General features: G+C 37.0%; 1 protein-coding gene across 14 annotated transcripts in view; it reads right to left on the bottom strand.

Annotated features, from left to right (window-relative positions):
* Positions 1 to 1,714: 1,714 nt before the first annotated feature.
* UBE3A (ubiquitin protein ligase E3A) overlaps positions 1,715 to 19,674 on the bottom strand; it is a 104,582-nt gene continuing 86,622 nt past the window's right edge. For all 14 annotated transcript variants that reach the window (XM_054449943.2, XM_054449942.2, XM_063652477.1 and 11 more), the window contains 2 exons: positions 7,976 to 8,119; positions 1,715 to 7,149 (listed from right to left, as the gene is read on the bottom strand). In XM_054449943.2, coding sequence (XP_054305918.1) covers positions 7,029 to 7,149; positions 7,976 to 8,119 — 265 coding nt within the window. In that variant the 3' untranslated portion in view covers positions 1,715 to 7,028. The remainder of the gene's footprint in view (positions 7,150 to 7,975; positions 8,120 to 19,674) is intronic.

The raw sequence follows: 19,674 nt of genomic DNA, 5'->3' as shown, positions 1-19,674 counted from the left end.
CATGAGCACTGAATCAATCACCGAGTCCCTAGCATGTCTTGGTCTGTGGCCTCCCTTCTATCTTCAGATTATCTGCTTTTTTAGAATTATGGCAATAACTTAACTGCAAAGACCACATGTACACTTGTGCTCTTTCACTTTGTAATAAATATAAAATGAAAAGTGATTGTCTTTGCTTCTTAACGTCTGCAAGATAAAAGTCCAAAGTCCTTGGTGTGGTCTATAAGGCCCTCATTATCTGACCTGCCTCCCTTCCCAATCTCATCTTGATCCCTTATAGCCCGACACTCAGACATACTAAAGACTTTCCGCCTAACTGACTCACACACACCTATCCTATATGTCAAGATTCGGCTTGACCTTCATCACCTATCTGCATTATTTTTGGATCTGAATTCTCTGCCCACATTGTACTTTCACATACTTCTTTTACCCTTAGTGGTTTGTACTTATGCCTGGTCTAACTAGATTGTCTCCCTGTAACAGACTCCTTGATTCAACAAAGCAGCTCTGAATCAGCCTGAAACCTATGGCACCCTGCAAAATGGCAAACATTCAATAGGTATTTGCCCAGTAAATGTTAATGAAAGGAAAAAAATTCAAACTTCAGTTGGAATAGGATTAGAGATAAGTTAAAAAAAGTTTCCCATAGAAATTTTCCTCATCATAAATATCATCATGCTAAATGTCCCAAGTCTTTCCATGGGTCTAATTTACCAAATCATGACGACTCTCTTTCTCACTGTGTATGTGTAGTGGGAGAGGCAGAGGCAGAAGAGTTTTGTTTTTTTTGTTTTTTTTTTCAAGTCTGCTCTCTGGATTCATTTTTCTGGGGATGAAGTCTCAGGCTATGTAGCTTTTCTGGTCCCTTTTTGGTAATCAACAAATCATCAGTTTCTCCAGCTATTAAAAAGCCTACACCTTCGAAACACCAAGATGCCAAACTCTCTTATATGAAAACATAATTCCGCCTCTTACTGAGGTCTTTGGGTGGGAAGCTTAAAAAGACAGCAGTGTTGGGGCAATTGGTTTTTCTTTTCCTCCCTCCACCTTCTTTCCCATTCAAGAGCTGTTGCTGCCCTTTCTGGAGGGGAGGGAATTACAAAAAAAGATCCTGCCTTACCCAGTCACTGTTAATTATTACTTTGAGCCAGGGTGGGGAATGACTTTCTTTCCTGGAATACACCCTGCTGGAAACCACAGCTGAGATTCTCTAAGCTGGCAGCTTCCAACCTCTTCTCCCTCAACAGCTTCAACATTATATGGCACTCAGCTGCAGGGTGCCTGGCTCCAGGCTGGCAGTCCATTTGTGCAGGGTAGTTTTCAAGATGGCTCATAGCCCATCTCTTTCAGTAACCAGCGTGGCCTATGGGAAACATACATCTTGACTCCATTATTGGTGGGAGTACTCTTTAGTTAACTGCCACAGGCCACTTTAGACACATCTTACCACAGGCCACTTTAGACACATCTTTCCAGAGTGAGGTACCATCCCTGTGTCCCTCAGCATCTAAAGATCACAGGTGAAGGTCTCCAAGTAGTTCACTTAAAAAATACCTCAGTAGGTTTAAGAACAGGGAAAGCTCCCAATTCATTCTGTCAGGAGTATGACTCTCATCCCCAAACTGGACAGATATATAATATGAAAACTACAGACCAATATTCCTTATGAATATAGATGCAAACATTCTAAACAAAATACTAGCAAACCAAATCCAGCAGCATAGAACAAGGTTTATGTAGCATGGACAACTGAGATTATCCCAGGAATGCAAAATTAATTCAATATACAAAAGTCCATTAATACAACATATTAATAAAGGACAAAACAACATGAAAATCTTGATACAGAAGAAGCATTTAACAAAACCCACAGCCCCTCCTTTTTTTTTTTTATTAAAAAACACTCAGTAAACTAGGTTTAATAAAAGAATTTCCTCAACTTGAAGCAAACCCACATCTAACATCATACGCAATGGTGAAAGACTGAATGCTTTCCCCTTAAAATCAGGAACAAGAAAAAGATGTCTGCTCTTGTCACTTCTATCCAATATTGTACTGGAGGTGCTAGCCAGCGCACTAAGGCAAGAAAATGAAATAATAGGAATCTAGACTGGAAAGGAAGAAGTAGAAATATTTCTGTTCACAGATGCATGATCTCATATGCAAAAAATACTAAGTGACGAAAAAAAAGAATTTTAGAAAAGCTACAATATACAAGATCAATATACAAAAATCAATTTTATTTCTAACACCAGTGATGAATACAAAAATAAAAATTAGAAAATATATAATTAAAGTGGCATCAAGAAGAGCAAAATACTTAGAAAAAAATTAAAGATGTCAAGACTTGCACACTGAAATCTATAAAACATCACTGAAATAAACTAAAGACCAAGCAAATGCAAAGACATCCCACGGTCATGGAACAGAAAACCTAACACCATTAAAATGGCAGTTATTTCTCAAATTTATCTACCAATTCAACTAAATCCCTATCAAGATCCCAGCTGTTTTGCAGGAATTGACACAATGATCCTAAAATTCATATGCAATGCAAGGGACCCAAAATAGACAAAATGATTTTGGAAAAAAAATTGGAGGACTTGCACATCCCAAATCTAAACTTACTACAAAGCTACAGCAATCAAGACAGTGCGGTGCTGGTATAACGATGGACATATAGGGCAACGGAGTAAGACTGAGAATCCAGAAAGTCTTATATTTATGGTCAACTGTTCTTTGACAAGGGTACCAGGACCATTCATGGGGAAATAATAGTCTTTTCAACAACTGGTGCTTGGGCAGATGGATATACAGATACCAATGCACTTATGCAAAAAATGGATGAAATAGGAAACTTCACTACATTCTACTGCATGCTGGGTCGTTTTCAGTCATTTAGGCGGCAACACTGACAAGATAACAGAAAGATGGAGGCAATAACATGTGAAAGGCAAAATGGTTTTTTTTAAAAAATGACAATCTCTATCATGAATTTACTTACACTCTAGGCAAAGGTTATTAGAAGAGAAAAAAAACGTTAAGAAAATTCCTTAACTGAAATGTGGAAAGGGTATCAAGAGGAGACCCTAAGACACTCCGTAAGAATCCCAGTGACTCCTCACTGTTCAACTAAGAAATGTACCCCACTATGCTGTGCTACCACGGAAGCAATGGAGGCACTTTGGGGGTTGATGAAGTCTTCATGGGTGAAGTACTTTATCTTGCATGAAGAGTATTTGAGAAATATGACAAGTGAAGATGCTGGGTAGGAATGCAGGGAGAAAAGTGTATAACACAAAGCCAAATTGGAAAGGTCAGTGAGGGGACAATCTGTGGAGGCACTGAATGCAGAGGATATTAAAATTAGCAAGATGGTGTTCTAGCACAATGAGAAGGATTGGAAGAGGGAGATGAGAGTCAGGGAGTTAAATTAGGCAGCTGCTAAGAAAGTCCGGGTGAGTCAGAGGATCAGGACCTGTAAGGGCAGTATAAAGAAAGAAGGAATGACGGCAGAGGTTTAGGGGGAAAGAAGTGACAACCTGTGACAATTAAGGAATGAGATATTTTGATGACTGGGGTGAACGTTACACTTCTTAAAAAGAAACAAAGAATGGTCGATAGAGATGCAAGATGAAGAATTTCGTTTTTACGCCTACTGACTTTGAGGTAACAGAAAGAGATCCTAGAGACAGAGGTCTGAGCAGAAGACAGGGAACTGGGGAAGAATCTTTGGGCGTGACTGAGGTTCACTAGAGAGAACTGGGCAAGAACAGGTAAGGACTTTAAGCAAAATCGGAGGAGTATCCATCATCTAAAATCTGGGTAAACTGGGAAGGAAAAACAAGTAGCCAGAGAAGCAACAGCCCAAGCTAGGGTGTTGTCAAGGTTATAGATGTTACTGATTTTGGCAATGAGGAGGTTATAAGGATCCTTGAAGACTGTACTTTCGGTGAAACTACCATGGATTAGTAGCCTTTCACAGTGCTATCTACCCCACACCTGCATCAAAATCTTGCAGCGGCTGTTAACAAATGCCAACCCACTAACAGGGAGGGGAGAAAAGACTTGGGACTCTGTACTTGTAAAACCCTCTACCCTCCCCAGGCAATTCTTTACACACTAACAAACTGTTGAGGTAAAAGGAGACAAAAGTGAGGGAGCAAATGGAAGGTGTGTTTTTGGATTATATAGTGGCTCATGGAAGGATGGGAGGGGTACAGATGGCCCTTAGACACTGGTGGAAAGAGAAAAAAAATTACAGTAAGCAGGTAAAGGGGTAAAGGGATCAAGACTACAGAGGGACTAGTCTTGGGACGACATTTCTTCCTCTGATAGTTTGTATGGAATTCTTGAGAAAAATTCCTCAAAGGGGCTTGAAATCTCAGAATGGTCATGTTTTTAATGGGAACAGGGAGTGATGCTGCCCCATTACAACCATCTGTTCTAACAGAATGTCTGTATTGAGGAGGGATGAGTAACATCAGCAAGTTCTGTTTGAAGCCTTTTTCTTTTTGATATGTATCTCCCTATACAAGCAAGCATCCCCAAAAGTAGTTGTCTCAGGAAACCAGGGTTAGGATGACCAGCTCATTTGCTGGAGGTGCCAAGGTCCAGAAAAGTTTGGCTGCAGGCTGTTTTCATGTTTTATGATGTTTGAAATGTTCTATAATAATAAAAGGTTAAAAAAAAGTTTACATTTATTTGGAAAACCAGTTACTTTAGTTTATGGTTCCTTTTTTTCCTTCCAGAGCTTCCTGGAGATTGAAGTCTAATTCAAAGGAAACCAAAATACATAAAATAGAGTACCTGGGCAAAAAAAGTACTTTTATAACATAATATTTGGGGTAGAGGAAGTATCCAGTATAGTCAAAATTTCTATGTTTGTTTTGCTCTTCCTTATTGTTCAGGGACATTCCATTAAATAAATAGTAATGAAAAGGCACCAAAAGTCAGAGGACTGACAACATGCCCAGCATAATTAAGCAAGCTAGAGCAGCTACTCTGTCCAACCGATGATTTTTTTTCCTCTAAAATTTTAAGGGTAGGTTCATTTTGACTCTGTTAAAAGTCTACCTGATGTGAACTCTATATCTGATAACCTATTATTTCAATTACTTTAAAACTTGTCATATGGATACATTATTACAATTGTAGAACTTTAATACCATCATAATAAAACTTGAGAACTGAAGAGAACACATTTCTTCACGAATTTATTATATAAAACGCCCTCAGAGTATTTAATTTCTCCTCACTTTAATTACACATTAAGAAGCACAGTGGATGAGAAGCCTTTAAGATGACTACAGTTGCACGAAGGTCCCTTTCATCAAGGTAGCGTATGTACCTTAACAGTGTTCTAAAGGCTGGCCCAGAAAAACCCCATGTTACCTTATCACAATATGGAAAGCATTGTCTTCTTTTTCCACTAAATTATGGTGAAAAGTGCCACAGTTTTATTTAGCATTATGGTACATAACAGTTCTGTCTCAATTATGAAAAAAATTAAAATAATCCTGAAAGACATCCTTTTTCTCCCCCCAATGATTTGAAAGCTGCATTTTTTCCTGCCAATTATTTCAAACAAATCATCAGGTTGATCTACAGTAATCAGTTAAAACAATCACCACAAGGCACAAGCTCAGCACATTAGCTATAGCTTGTAGCAAAAGGATATATCAATGATGTCTCACCTTAGTTAAAAATACATAATCCTTTTATTTTATAATGCAATAAAAGAAATTATTAACATCACATACACAGAAGACTAGGAAAGGGGAAACTACTTACTTCTGGAAATCAGTAATGTAAACCTACTTGTACTTTACTTTTCCATAGTACATGAAAGTAATGTTTAACATGTTTTGAATTAAATTTAACCTGTGGGGCTATACAATGTAATTCTTAGGAGTAATAGTTTCATTCATTTCCAGGTCAGCTTACTGTATGATTAAGTAACACAAGGCACAGTAGCCATCTTTTTCATTATGTTGCAACACTGATCACGTGCCTCGATAAAATGGCTGATTCAACAAGATGATGGCAACACAAAGGGGAGACTTTGGATTGTCTATTTAAAATCTAGGTAATAAGTAAGTAATTAATAAACTCTATCTTAAGTGCACTTTCACATGCTTTTTGTTTATAATAAACAACAAACTTCCTAACTTTGTTGCAATAGGCTTGACTACCATTTCATTTGGCCAAATGCACTTTCCCCAGTAAACTTAAAACAACAAGAACAACAAGAACAAAAATCCCTGTCCTTTCATATACTAAGAAAGAGGATTGGCTACTGAAACAGTTCATTGCAAGACACATGAAGACGACATACTGTGGCATGAGTTGTTTTTAATTTGTTGTGCTGTTACTAAGTTCTGAGGGCTTGCAGTTAAAACATTCCAATTTCTCCCTTCCATCTTTATTGATTCTCAAGATTTTGCACAGAAAACTCTTTGGGGGCTAGAACAGCAGTAATTGCATCACACTGTTTTCAAGACTTCAAGTTTCAAAAGCAAATCATTAAAAAAAAATACAGTTCCTGATTTGAGTTAGATACAGGGACAAAAAAGTAGCACATACTTGAAGGTTACGTGGTCTACAAATGGTGGCAATATTTTCCTTGGGAGAGTAGTTCTGTTGGTATATATTTTTTAAATACTCAAAAGGCTCAACCTCAAGCAGTAATAAACACAAGCAAAAGTGATTTAACCCTTAAAATAAATATTCAGAAAAACCTCTCTGTACATACAAGTGAAAGAATATGTAACACTTTCACGCAAAAAAATAATTATAATAATAATAAAGGATTTGTTCATATATGTAGCTGAAATCTGCTGTTCCAGCCCACATGTCCCCAATAAAGAAGGGAGGCACAGACATAGGTGACGACTGTGGTTCACTATCTTACAGCCTTTTTGTACTGGGACACTATCACCACCAAAAATTTATCCCTCGTTATATTTTTAAAATTTTTTAAATTTTTTCTTTTTTTTTCTTCCTTTTTTTTGTTTTATTTTGTTTTACAGCATGCCAAATCCTTTGGCATACGTGATGGCCTTCAACAATCTCTCTTTAAGTTTTTCTTTGCTTGAGTATTCCGGAAGTAAAAGCACATTAAAGCAAGTATGAGATGTAGGTAACCTAAATAGAGAAAAGGGGAAAAACAGGAAAACAGTAAGTCATGGGAAATACACTTAGAATTAAATGTTCCTATTTTTAGACTGTATATAGTTGAGACGGTTTGCAATGCAAACTATACATTAATGCAAACCATAAACTTTTTGTTGTGTAACTACCAAGTTGTCTTTATCCTATAAATTACTCAAAGCTAGTGACGATGATAAGATACTGTATCCACTGAGTTTTTACTACATACCAGATACTATTTTAGGTATTGCATTCTTACAGTTCATTTAACTAAATCTTTCCACAACAAAACCACAGAGGGGACACATCAGTAAATGCACTTTAGAGGTTAGGTCACTGAGAAGTAACTTCCTCTAAGGTGGAGAAAATACTCAAACCTGTTTTACAAGATTTCAAAGTGTGTGCTCTTAAATGCTTATTAGAAACACTGCTGGCAATATGACTATGAAAATGATTTGATAACGGGATTCTAGCATAATCAAATGATAATCCTCCGAGCCTCAATGTAACCATTCTAAATAGATGATCATGTTATATGGCTTTCAACTAACAAGCTGGGAATCAAAAAAGTAAATGAATCATACTAATTTGAAAAATTCCAAACCAATGTGAGCCCCATAATAATTTTTAACTAGGGCAATTTCTTAAAAGTTTCCTCACACAATGACAGCAAAATATTTTCTCAATTGTCTAATATGATTTGGGGATTTGTATATAAAATCACAAATGTGCTTAGAAACTATAAAGACAGTTCATATGTGTGTGATGAGGAATGCAAGGTTTTCAGTAGGTATACAGTCACAAGTTAATAATTACCTACCTTTCTGTGTCTGGGCCATTTTTGGCTATAATCATCTTTAATTTTCCTAGTCCTCCCACAGGTGCTCTGTCTGTGCCCGTTGTAAACTGCAAGAAGAGTCTTTTCTGTTCATCTGTAAATGAATGAACGATTTCCCAGAACTCCCTAATGAGAAAAAATACAATACTGGTTTCAGTTTGGCATTCATTATGACTGGTACTAATACAAGCTTATGATTTGCATTAAAACTATATTAAGAGACAATTTGGAAGTTAATTATCAGGATAATATCACTTCTGGTGATTTAATAATTTCCAAGCAAATTTATCTTAAACAGCTCTGAATACATAAAAATTTAGATTACAATATAGTAAAATATTAGTACTACAATAGTAAAAAAATTGAGAAAACCCAAGTGTGTAATAACAGGAAGTGACTATTTAAACTATGGTATAATCACATTATGCAGTCAGTAATGAGCAAAAGACAAAATCCTATGAATTGAAAAAGACTGAAATGAATATTTGGAAAAATTAACTCCAGGTGCCTTTGGGTATATATTTTATTTATCCTTTCTCCTTTATTCTCCTGCATCCTTTAACTCAACTTTGGGAGGAAAAAGTGATACAGATTAAGGACAAAAGAAAAAAAGACCCCCTGTCCCAACCAACTAGCCCCAAATGCAAACAACTACATACCTAATAGCAATAATACAAAAGTTCAATTTTTATATGAACTAGAATCCTTTTAACAAGTAATATGTGCTGTGTATGGAGGAGGAGAATTATTCTGACATTTCTGCCACATGCAGTTATTTTAAGAGAATGATTTATCCTGTGGCATTCCTAAAATCTATGTAATAAAAGCTATGTTTTAATGACACTTAATGTTAGTTTGAGTTCTAAAAAACGAAATACAAGCTCATAAAGTGCAATCTTGAAGTTTATTTGAATAATCAGGCATCTACAAAACATATATACACTAGTTCATAGCTAAATAAATTTTTTTTGTTTTGAGACAGAGTCTCGCTCTGTCGCTTAGGCTGGAGTGCAGTGGCGCGATCTCGGCTCATTGCAAGCTCCGCCTCCTGGGTTCAGGCCATTCTCCTGCCTCAGCCTCCCAAGTGGCTGGGACTACAGGCGCCCGCCACCACGCCTGGCTAATTTTCTGTACGTTTAGTAGAGGCAGGGTTTCACCGTGTTAGCCAGGATGGTCTCGATCTCCTGACCTCGTGATCCACCCACCTTGGCCTCCCAAAGTGCTGGGATTGCAGGCATGAGCCACTGCGCCTGGCCCCATAGCTAAGTAATGTTAAGATTAAAAAATTAAAAAAAAAATTAAAAGTATTTTTAGTTGCTTATATAATATAAAATGCATTTTAATATTTATTTAGAAAGTTCTTTCCAGAGCCAGGTGTGGTGGCTCATGCCTGTAATCCCAGCACTTTGGGAGGCTGAGGCCTGTGGATCACCTGAGGTCAGGGGTTCAAGATCAGCCTGACCAACGTGGTGAAACCCTGTCTCTACTAAAATACAAAAATTAGCCGGGCGTGGTGGCGGATGCCTGTAATCTCAGCTACTTGGGAGGCTGAGGCAGAAGAATCACTTGAACATGGGAGGTGGAGGCTGCAATGAGCTGAGATCACACCATTGCACTCTAACCTGGGAAACATTTTGAGCCATCTCAAAAAAACAAAATTCATCTCAAAAAAAAAAAAAAAAAAAATTCCAGAATGTCAGCAGAGAACATCACACATCCCAAATCAGTAATTACAATTTTCTAGTTTTTGATATTCTAATATTCCAACATACTATTTTTATTACCAAAATGCTGGCATTTTTGTTGCTGCAACACCATTTATCTGAAATAAATTAAAAGTTTTATTAGAATTCTTGGCTTTCTCCAATCTCCTGACACTTCCCTTCCCTGCCCCTTTACGAATCTACCAGTCAGCAAGAGAAAACAAAAAAGAAACACACAACAACAGAAAACTGAACATGAAACTTGCAGGAGCAACTCTCAGGTAAGGAGGAGAGGAATCAGACCCCAGTTCATGACACTCCTTTTGGGGAGGCTGACCAGAGAAAACAAGTCTGCTGTAGCACAGAACCCTCCAACATAGCAGAAAAGTTGCCCTGCAGTGGGTGGTAATAAAACCTCCTCACACTGCAGGAGGGCTCTGAAGCTTAACTGAACCAGCTACACCTAAGGAGGTAGATCAAAGAGCACCACCGAAGAACAGAGACAGACCCTGCAGGAAGTGGCAGATTAGCAGTGGTCACAATGACCAGTCTGGCTATATTATTACGGAGCTGTTTCTTTGGTCTTTTAAATGAAACCTTTAAAAATTTTATACACAATGAAAACAGGGAACAAAATGCATCTCTTCCTATAAGTGTTATGTGTGTTACATTAACATTTTGAATTAAATAAGAATGCATTTATTTAGAAAGCTGAAGAAAACACGAAGCAGCTTCCAGGTTTCCATATAAAAGTGGTGGCTGTATCGATCACATCCTACTCACATCTCTAAAAATCTACCCAGATCAAAAAGGGGAGAAATAAAAAAAAAAACCTATGACTTAGGTCTAGAGTAAAACTAGGAGACAGAATAATAAACTCCAAATACCATAGAAGTGGGGAAATGAGCAGGGTCCAGCAGGAGCTACATCGAAGAGTGGCTTGTGCGGAATCATACTGATTAGGGATCACCCAAGGCCAGACGCCACCCCCTCCACCACCTGCCCCTCAACAGAGCACTACTGAGGGTAGGTTAGAGCACTGGCAACAGGGTGGTTAAAGGAAGGACTACAGAAAAGTACTCGGGTCCAGCAATGGCAGGCTCAGGAAGGCACCATGCACGAAAGGAAGGGGGGTACCTTCAAAAGCAGAAGTGTCCCTTAAGCGGCTGTAAACGGGTGGAAGCAGCTAATGAAAAAGAGTCTTCATTACGCTACATGGAGCTGAAAAATCAGAAAGTGGTGATTCTGCCCTTACTAAAGCAACAGAAGAGGGATCCCTTCAGCCAAGACCCCTAAAGCCACACAAATTCCTCCCTGCTCCACCATGAGGTCTAGTAATAACAGGTCCAGAAAAAAGTAACATCTATTATAGAAACATAAACAAGAAAAACAGAATTCCGAAGTCCAAATAAAGTTATTATGGGAAGAGTCTGGCGAATGAGAAGCAAAACTTTCCGGTAGACAAAAGTACACCAGAAAAATTCAGTCATAAACAACGGGAAACCCGTAACACCACATTCCAACACAAAAGGAGAATGCAGCAGCAGACAAGACAGACCACCAGTGATAAGAAATACAAATTCAGAAAGAAATGAGCGCATCTTAAATAGAAATAAGAATACTAAAAAATACTGAAGAAATATGCAAGGTAACTTTGGAAATAAAGGCTAATTTTATTATAAGGTGACCAAAGAAGAAGCAGTATGACTAAAATTTCTACTGAGGACAGACTCTAGAAAATTAAAAAACAAAGAAAATGAATAAGATAAACATAACTAAAGAAATGCATATCAAAGCATAATTAATGAAAAAGATTAATAGCTAACTACATAAACATAAAAGCTTTCATTTGGCAAAAATCCTATAAGCAAGGTTAAAAGACAAATGACAAACTGGGAAAAAATATTTGCAAATTTACCAGCGTCAAAGGACTAATCTCCTTAACATATAGTTTCTAAAAATGAAGAAAACGACCAGCTGAGCAGCAAAATGAGCAAAAGACTATATAAAACTATAAACAGCTCTTAGGTACAAGAAAAAATGTCCATCATCATTCATAATTGAGGTAAGCTCAAAAATTGTAACTACAGTAAAATACCATTTCTCAATTGGCAAATAAGTAAACATCCACATTTAACAACACATTCTGTTTGGAAAGTTTTAAGAAAAGACATACTGTTGTAAACTGCTGGTGGGAATGCAAAATGTTATTTTTCTGTGAAGGAAAATTTGGCAGTATCTAGCAAAATTATACATGCATCTACCACTTGATGCAACAATCCCACTTTGAACATTTTATCTTAATGATACCTTACATATGTACGGAATAATGCATGAACATTAAGAGGATTCACTGTGACATTAGTACTAACAGCAAAAAGTTAAAAATAACCTCGATGCCCATAAATGTTGATAAGCTATGCTGCATCCACACAAAGTAGCAGTATTCAGTCATACAAAACAAAATGGAAAACACCTTTGCGATGACGTGGGATGATTCTCAGGATACACTAGGAAGACTATTTTCCTAGTCTGTCCTCTGATAAGGCCTACAAGCAGTAACGTTCAAAAGCAAAGGCCATACTTTGCATCTAAAATCTGACTTCTAAATGCCATTCTCCAACAATTTATTGGAAAAATAACTTATTCCAGGCCTGAGAATGAATGTTCGAGATTAGCTAGAAATTTCAAAATCTAATAAGGTCATTTTAAAAGCACACGAAGGCTAAGCAATTTGAATATCATTTAGAGTAATGACTGTGAAACATATTAAATACAAAAACATTCATGAGTTCATAATATTCAAAAAGGCAGCAAAAACCAACCAAAAAACAAAATTAAATTGTCACTATTAAAATTATTACATGAACTCCTTACTCTAAAAACCTTAAATCTATTTTATCATGCCTTTTCTGTAGAACTGTTTTTCAAGGTAATCAAATGGCACCCAGTGATGAGAAAAAAGAATGCCAGGTATATGTAGGACAAGCAGATGGAAATTTTTTTTCCCCAAACAGCCATTTTGCAATCCCCAATGAGATAACAGATTAAGGTAATTGATACTGATAAATACGAAAATCAGGTGAAGGGCAGGTAGCAGGTTCTGGAAAGATGATGATAGCAATGACATAGTTATTATTATTATTTTTTTGTTTTATTCCCTCCCAACCTCCCCTACAAAAAGAGTAAACTGAATGAGAAAACCAAAGACCCACAGACATTATCTACAACAAAACCATGAACCATTGCATATAATTGGACAGAAACAAAGCTCTGACAACTACAAGACTGGTTAGAGTAAGGAAACAGATGCAAGGTAACTGACTGGGTTTCTTACAGCCCTGAGAACACTGCCAACCCACTGGAAAGCACAGGCCAATCTGAAAACAGGGCTTAAAGTTTAAAAAAGTTCTACAGCATCTAATTTGCAGATGATTACAAAGGGATCATGATGTAGTAAGCTCTGGGCCCTTAAAACTCCCGAATACCAAATCCCCCCCCCCGAAACAAACCTTGTACCGAGGAAAAACTTCTGGGAATAACTTCCAAATGGACCAGATCAGTAATAAAAACCAAAAAAAGTTCAAATATATGTGTGGGGCAGAGGAGTAAAGAAGGCAGTTTCAGAAAGCACAAGGGCATATTTTTGACCATTTTACAAAAACACAGACTTCTCCCCGTCCCTAAAAAGCGAGAAAAGTTATCCTGGCCCATCTCTCCCTCGTGCAAGTATGAGAAACTCATTTCACTCACACACACACACACACAAATAAATAACCAACAGAACAGAGTGAAACAGTGTAACTATTAGAGAAAGAGTATGTGCATATACATGAGAATGGTGTCCCTACAGAAAATCAAAGTACATCAAACAATATGCAGATAAAACATGAAAACTGTAAACAAATTTCAAACTGAGCTAAAAAGAATTTAAAAAATAACAAATCATTAGAAATGGGAAATTTCTGAATGAGGGTAACTGAAGAAAAGGAAGATATGACACAACTAAGGAGTGATTAGAAATGCAAGGAAAAAAATCACATCAAATACAAAGAAACTAAAACTAAACTAGAAGAAACATAAAGGTGAATAAAACACAACAATAATACCAGAACCTGAAGGCAGAAGAAAAATCTTAAAATCAAAAAGAAATAAACCCATGGTTGAGACTCTCCTTGCTGGTCCAGAGACACAGTGCTGCTGTGTACTGGCAGGAGGAATTCTGCTATAATTGGTCCTGGCAGTGTCCACCTTTCCTGCAAGTGTTCCACAGCCCAGGGACACAACGTGGTCAGGAGCACTGCCAGGAACAGCAGCAAGGGGGAGCCTGCCACAACAGGCACAAGGCTCAGGAAGCACTCTCCAGCCCACGAAAATCTAGTGGGGGTCCTCTTCCCTCACCCAAACACACACTGCGCAGCTCAGCCTGGAGAAGGCCCCTCAAGCAGCACTACTAGGAACCAGTGCGAGCCCCAGTGGACTGAGATAAAAGCAACAAACCAAAACAGCACCACAAAGGCATTGAAAAATGGTCACTGGAACCACAGCCCACAAATATATGCTAGTACCTACGTGCTATACCTTAACAGGTTACTACTGAAGTTAAAATTTTTAAAAAGTACAGAGTCTCCTGATATAATAACTAAAATGTCCGAGACACAATCCAAAAATTATCTGTCATACCAAGAACCAGGAAAATTACATGAAGGAAAGAAAATCAATGCTGACACTGGGATGAGTAAGATGCTGAAATTATCTGACAAGGATCTTAATGCTGCCATCAGAGAAATGATATGACAAGCAATTACAAGTTCTACTGTTTCAAAAACGAAACAATAGAAAATCTCAGCAAAGAAACAGAAGTTACAAGGAAAAAAAAGCAAATGGAAATTATAGACCTAAAAAATAGGAGAAAAATAATCATTAGATGGGCTCAACAGTAGAGTGAAGATGACAAAGGACAGAAATCTGAACAAAAGAGAGAAAACAGACTGAAAAATGAACCATGCATCAGGTACATGTGGAACAATAACAAATGACTCAACATTTGTATCATTAGAGGCCTAGAATGGAGAAAAGAGTGACGCTGAAAGAACACCTGAAGAAATAACGTTGAAAATTTTCCATGTTTGGCAAAAGACACAAACTTACAGTTTCAAGAAGCTGAGCGAACCCCAAATAGCACAAATAAAACTATTCTTCGGGAATAAAGGGAAAATAAAGTCATCTTCAGAAAGAGAAAAACAAAAAGAATTTCTCAGTAGCAGAACTGCCTTTGAAGACTGGCTAATGGAAGTAATAAAAGATGGAATCTTGGAAAAAATAATGGAAATAGCAGAAACATGGCTACATACAACAGAGCATCACTCCCTTGATAAGTTCTATAAGTCATATTGGATAACTGATACAAAAACTGTAACAGCATTAATCCTCAAAACAATACTATTCAAAAGTGGGGAAAGAGACCTAACTGAAATTAAGGTTTCCACATCTCATTCCATGTGATGGTATTGATGGCAGTGAATGGTGATAAGTCACATTATCTATAATGTGATACCCACAATGACCATGAAAACAACTATAAAAAACACTTTGGCCGGGCACGGTGGCTCATGCCTATAATTCCAGCACTTTGGGAGGCTGAGGTGGACAGATCACGAGATCAAGTGTTCGAAACCAGCCTGGCCAATATGGTGAAACCTCATCTCTAATAAAAATACAAAAATTAGCCAGGTGCGGTGGCATGTGCCTGTAGGCCCAGCTACCCAGGAGGCTGAGGCAGGAGGACTGCTTGAACCTGGGAGGCCAATGTTGCAGTGAACTGAGATTGTGCCACTGCACTCCAGCCTGGGCAACAAAGCGAGACTGCGTCTCGAAACAAAAACAAACGAACAAACAAAACAAAACAAAACCCAAACACCAAACAAATCAAGGGTCTTAAAAATCTTAAAAAATGTTCGAGTAATCATGGAAGGCAATAAATAAATAACCATAAACAGAAGATAGAAACAGAAAACAAATAATAAAATGGCAGACCTCTCCCTAACATATCAATAATTACCTTAAATATAAATGGTCTAAATAAAAAAATTAAAAGGCAGAGACTGACAGTTTTTATTAAAATGACAACTATATGCTGTTTACAAGAGATTCATTTCAAGTTCAGCAACACAGGATGAAAGTAAAATGATAGTAAAAGATCATGCAAACATTAATTAAAAAAAAAAAACAAATGGTTACACTCATATCAGATTCAGAGCAAAGAAAATCGCAAAACAGAAAAACCTTATACAATGATAAAGGACCAATCACCAAGATATAGTAATTCTAAGTGGGTATGAACCAAATGATAGAGCCTCAAAATAAATGAAACAAAACCTGACAGAGATAAACAGATAAATCTCAGAAGCAGACCTATATAAATATTCTCAAGCGATTTTTAACATATGTGAAAAAAACAATTCAATGAAGGAAGAACATACCTAGAAAATACATAAGGAACCCTTAAAACTCAACAGTAAAAAACCAAATGGACTCTTGGTATTTAATCCCTGAGAAATACAAACTTTTTGTTTACAACTAACATCACAGTTAATGGTAAATATTATAGTCTCTCTCAATAAAATGAGGAATAAAGTAAGAATAACTTCTACCAAAGGTTCTAGCCAGTGCAATAGAGGAACAGTAATAAATCACATAAACATTGGAAAGAAAGAAACCTGTCTTGATTTGTAGATGACATAGCTGTTTACTAGAAAACCCTATGAAATCTACTAAATAACTACTAGAATAAGTCTATTTAGAAAGGTTATAGGATACAAGATCTATATATAAAAATCAATTTTATTTCAAGATAGTAATAAGTGAAAAGCAGTATTTAAAAAATACCACTAATAGCATTAGAAACATATTTTAAATTTATTCCTAACCAAAGAGTACATGATTTCAACATTAAAAACTATAAAACAGTGCTGAGATAAACTAACAAACATCTAAATAAATGGAGAGAGGTACGGTGTTCAAGGATTGGAAGAATATATTGTTAAAATGTGAATTCTCTCCAAATTGACCTACCCCAGTCAAAGCAACCCAAATCAAAATCTCTGCAGGCTTTGCCCTTTTGTTTGTAAAAATTAACTGATTCTAATATTTATATGCAAATAAAAGAGTCAAAGCAACCTAGTGAAAAAGTTGTGGGACTCACAGCATCTGATTTGAAGCTGCAGTAACCATAACAGTGTCATTTTGGCAAAAGGACAAAACAAATTAATAGAACAGAATGGAGAATCCAGAAACACGGCTCACACACAGATTGATTTTCAACAAAGGTGCAAAGGCAATTCAATGGGGAAAGAAAAGTCTCTTTAACAAATGGTACTGGAACAAATAAATAAAACTATTTAGAAAATGAATGACATCCACTGTCTAACAGCATCACAAAAATTTATTGGTGGTGGATCACAGATTTACACATAAAAGTTAAACCTACATTATACAATTAGAAGAAAACATAAGAAGATATTTGTGGCTTTGGGCTAGGCAAAGATATAAAAGCACATAAAAAACCATAAAAGAAAAAATAAATTAGACCTCAAAAAATGAATAATTTCTGCTCACCAGAAGACACTTAAGAAAATGAAAAACGAAGCCACAGACTTGGAGAAAATAATCATAAACTACTTATCAGAAATGGGCCTTTTCTATAGAATATACAGTATTCCCCACTTACCCATGAGGAGTACGTTCCAAGACCTCCAGTGATGTCTGAAATTGCAAATAGTACCGAACCCTGTATATACTATGCATGACTTATTTTTCCTTCTTCACAATTTCACAGATACAATACTCATTTTTACCATAGATTTTAGCAACCTCAACATATGATTTTTAAATTCTTTCCTTAAAGGACGCACTTTCCAGCTTCTCTTTGGCATATATATTCGAATTTCCAACATCACTGCTCTTGTGCTTTAGGGCCATTATTAAGTAAAATAAGGGTTACTTGAACACAAGCATGAGATACTTCAACAGTCGATCTGATGACCAATAGACTAAAAGTGGTGGGTAGTCTAGACAACAAGGATATACTGGAAAAAGGGATAATTCACGCCCTGGGTGGAAAGGTGGGAGATTTCACCATGTTACTCAGAATAGCATGTAATTTAAAACTTAAGAGTTGCTGGCTGGGTGCAGTGGCTCACGCCTGTAATCCCAGCACTTTGGAAGGCTGAGGTGGAAGAATTGCTAGAGTCCAGGGGTTTGAAACCAGCCTGGGCAACACAGTGAGACCCTGTTTCTACAAAAAAAAACCAACTAAAAATTAGCTGCACACCTGTAGTACCAGCTACTCAGAGGGCTGAGGTAAGAAGATTGCATGAGCCCAGGAGTTTCAGTTTATAACAATCTGTAGTCATGCTACTGCACTCCAGCCTGGATGATAGAGACTTTGTCTCTTAAAAAAAAAAACCAACCAACCAACCAACCAACCAACCAAACCTCCCTGCCCTGCACCCGCCAACACACACATACATCAAAAACCCTGAGTTATTCATGGAATTTTCTACTTAATATTTTTGGACCACTGCTGACCAAAGATAACTGAAACCAAAAAAAAGCAAAACTAAGGATAGGGCATACTGCTATATTTTAAGAAAATATCTGTAGTCAATAGAAATACAAAAATCCAATATTAAAAATGAGGAAAAGACACTTTTAGTTAAATATGCACCTACTATATGCTTTGGAAACTCCACTCCTACATGTTTACCCAGGAGAAATAAAACATTTCCACAATAAGACTACACAGCTTTATTCACAATAGTTCCAAACTGGAAACAATCCAACTGTCCACCAACAGGTAAAAAAACACATTTTGCATATTCATATAATGCAACACTACTCTATAATTTTTTAAAAGGCACTATAAATCAATGCAATAACATGGATGAATCTAAAGAGTCTTGATGCAGTACAAGTACATAAGATTCCATTCATAAGAAATTCTAGAGCAGACAAAAGTAAGCTACAGTGACAGTAATTAGGACAGTTATTGTCTGTTCTAATGGGGGATGGAGATTCACTGGAAGGGAAAACATGGGAACTCTGTGCTAATGGACATAGTCTACACCTTGACTGAAATATGATTACATAAATATAATTTTTAAAAACTAACCTAATTAAGCCCTGGGTATTTCACTGTATTCAAATTTTACCCCACACAACATCGACACCACTATTATTACCACCACATTGATAACATTTAGAGAGCAGTTAGGGAATCACATTATTTTGAAAATTAGTAAGTAATGGGAAAGAATTAAGCATTATCGTATCTGATATGTACATATTTATATACATGTATACAGATCCTATATGTGGATCTGTAATTTAGGGTAGTCATAGAGTTGATGAGAAAGAATTTTTCTTAAGAAGTATTACAGGTAATAAAGGAAGGAGGAATAAAGAATTCAAATATCACAATTTTGCAACCCTCAATGAATTAGATCTAGGCAATCAGAATCCATGATAAAAATTACTAGAAAAGACAGAAAGCAAGTGAGACTTTAAGTTATTCCTGCAAACCAACATCTATGAAGTATTTGGGAAGGAAATAAACTCTGAATCTGTTTTTCGTTTTTTTGAGACGGAGTCTCACTCTGTTGCCCAGGCTGGAGTGCAGTGGCACGATCTAGGCTCACTGCAACCTCTGCTTCCCAGGTTCAAGTGATTCTCCTGCCTCAGCCTCCCGAGGAGCTGGAATTACAGGTGCCTGCCACCACACCCAGCTAATTTTTGTATTTTTAGTAGAGACGGGGTTTCACCATGTTGGCCAGGCTGGTCTCAAACTCCTGGCTTCAGGTGATCCGCCCGCCTCAGGCGTTTTTGCACATATTTTTCAGGTGCTGAAAAAGCTCTCCCTGATTTCATTTCTTGTTGACTGCTTAGAGACATCTTTCCAAATGTCCCTCCTTGTCACTT

Source organism: Pongo pygmaeus, chromosome 16 (genome assembly GCF_028885625.2).
Source record: "Pongo pygmaeus isolate AG05252 chromosome 16, NHGRI_mPonPyg2-v2.0_pri, whole genome shotgun sequence".
In the NCBI taxonomy this organism is placed as follows: Eukaryota; Metazoa; Chordata; class Mammalia; order Primates; family Hominidae; genus Pongo; species Pongo pygmaeus.
Note: the sequence above shows the minus strand (reverse complement) of the source record. Positions and strands in the feature narration are given on the sequence as shown.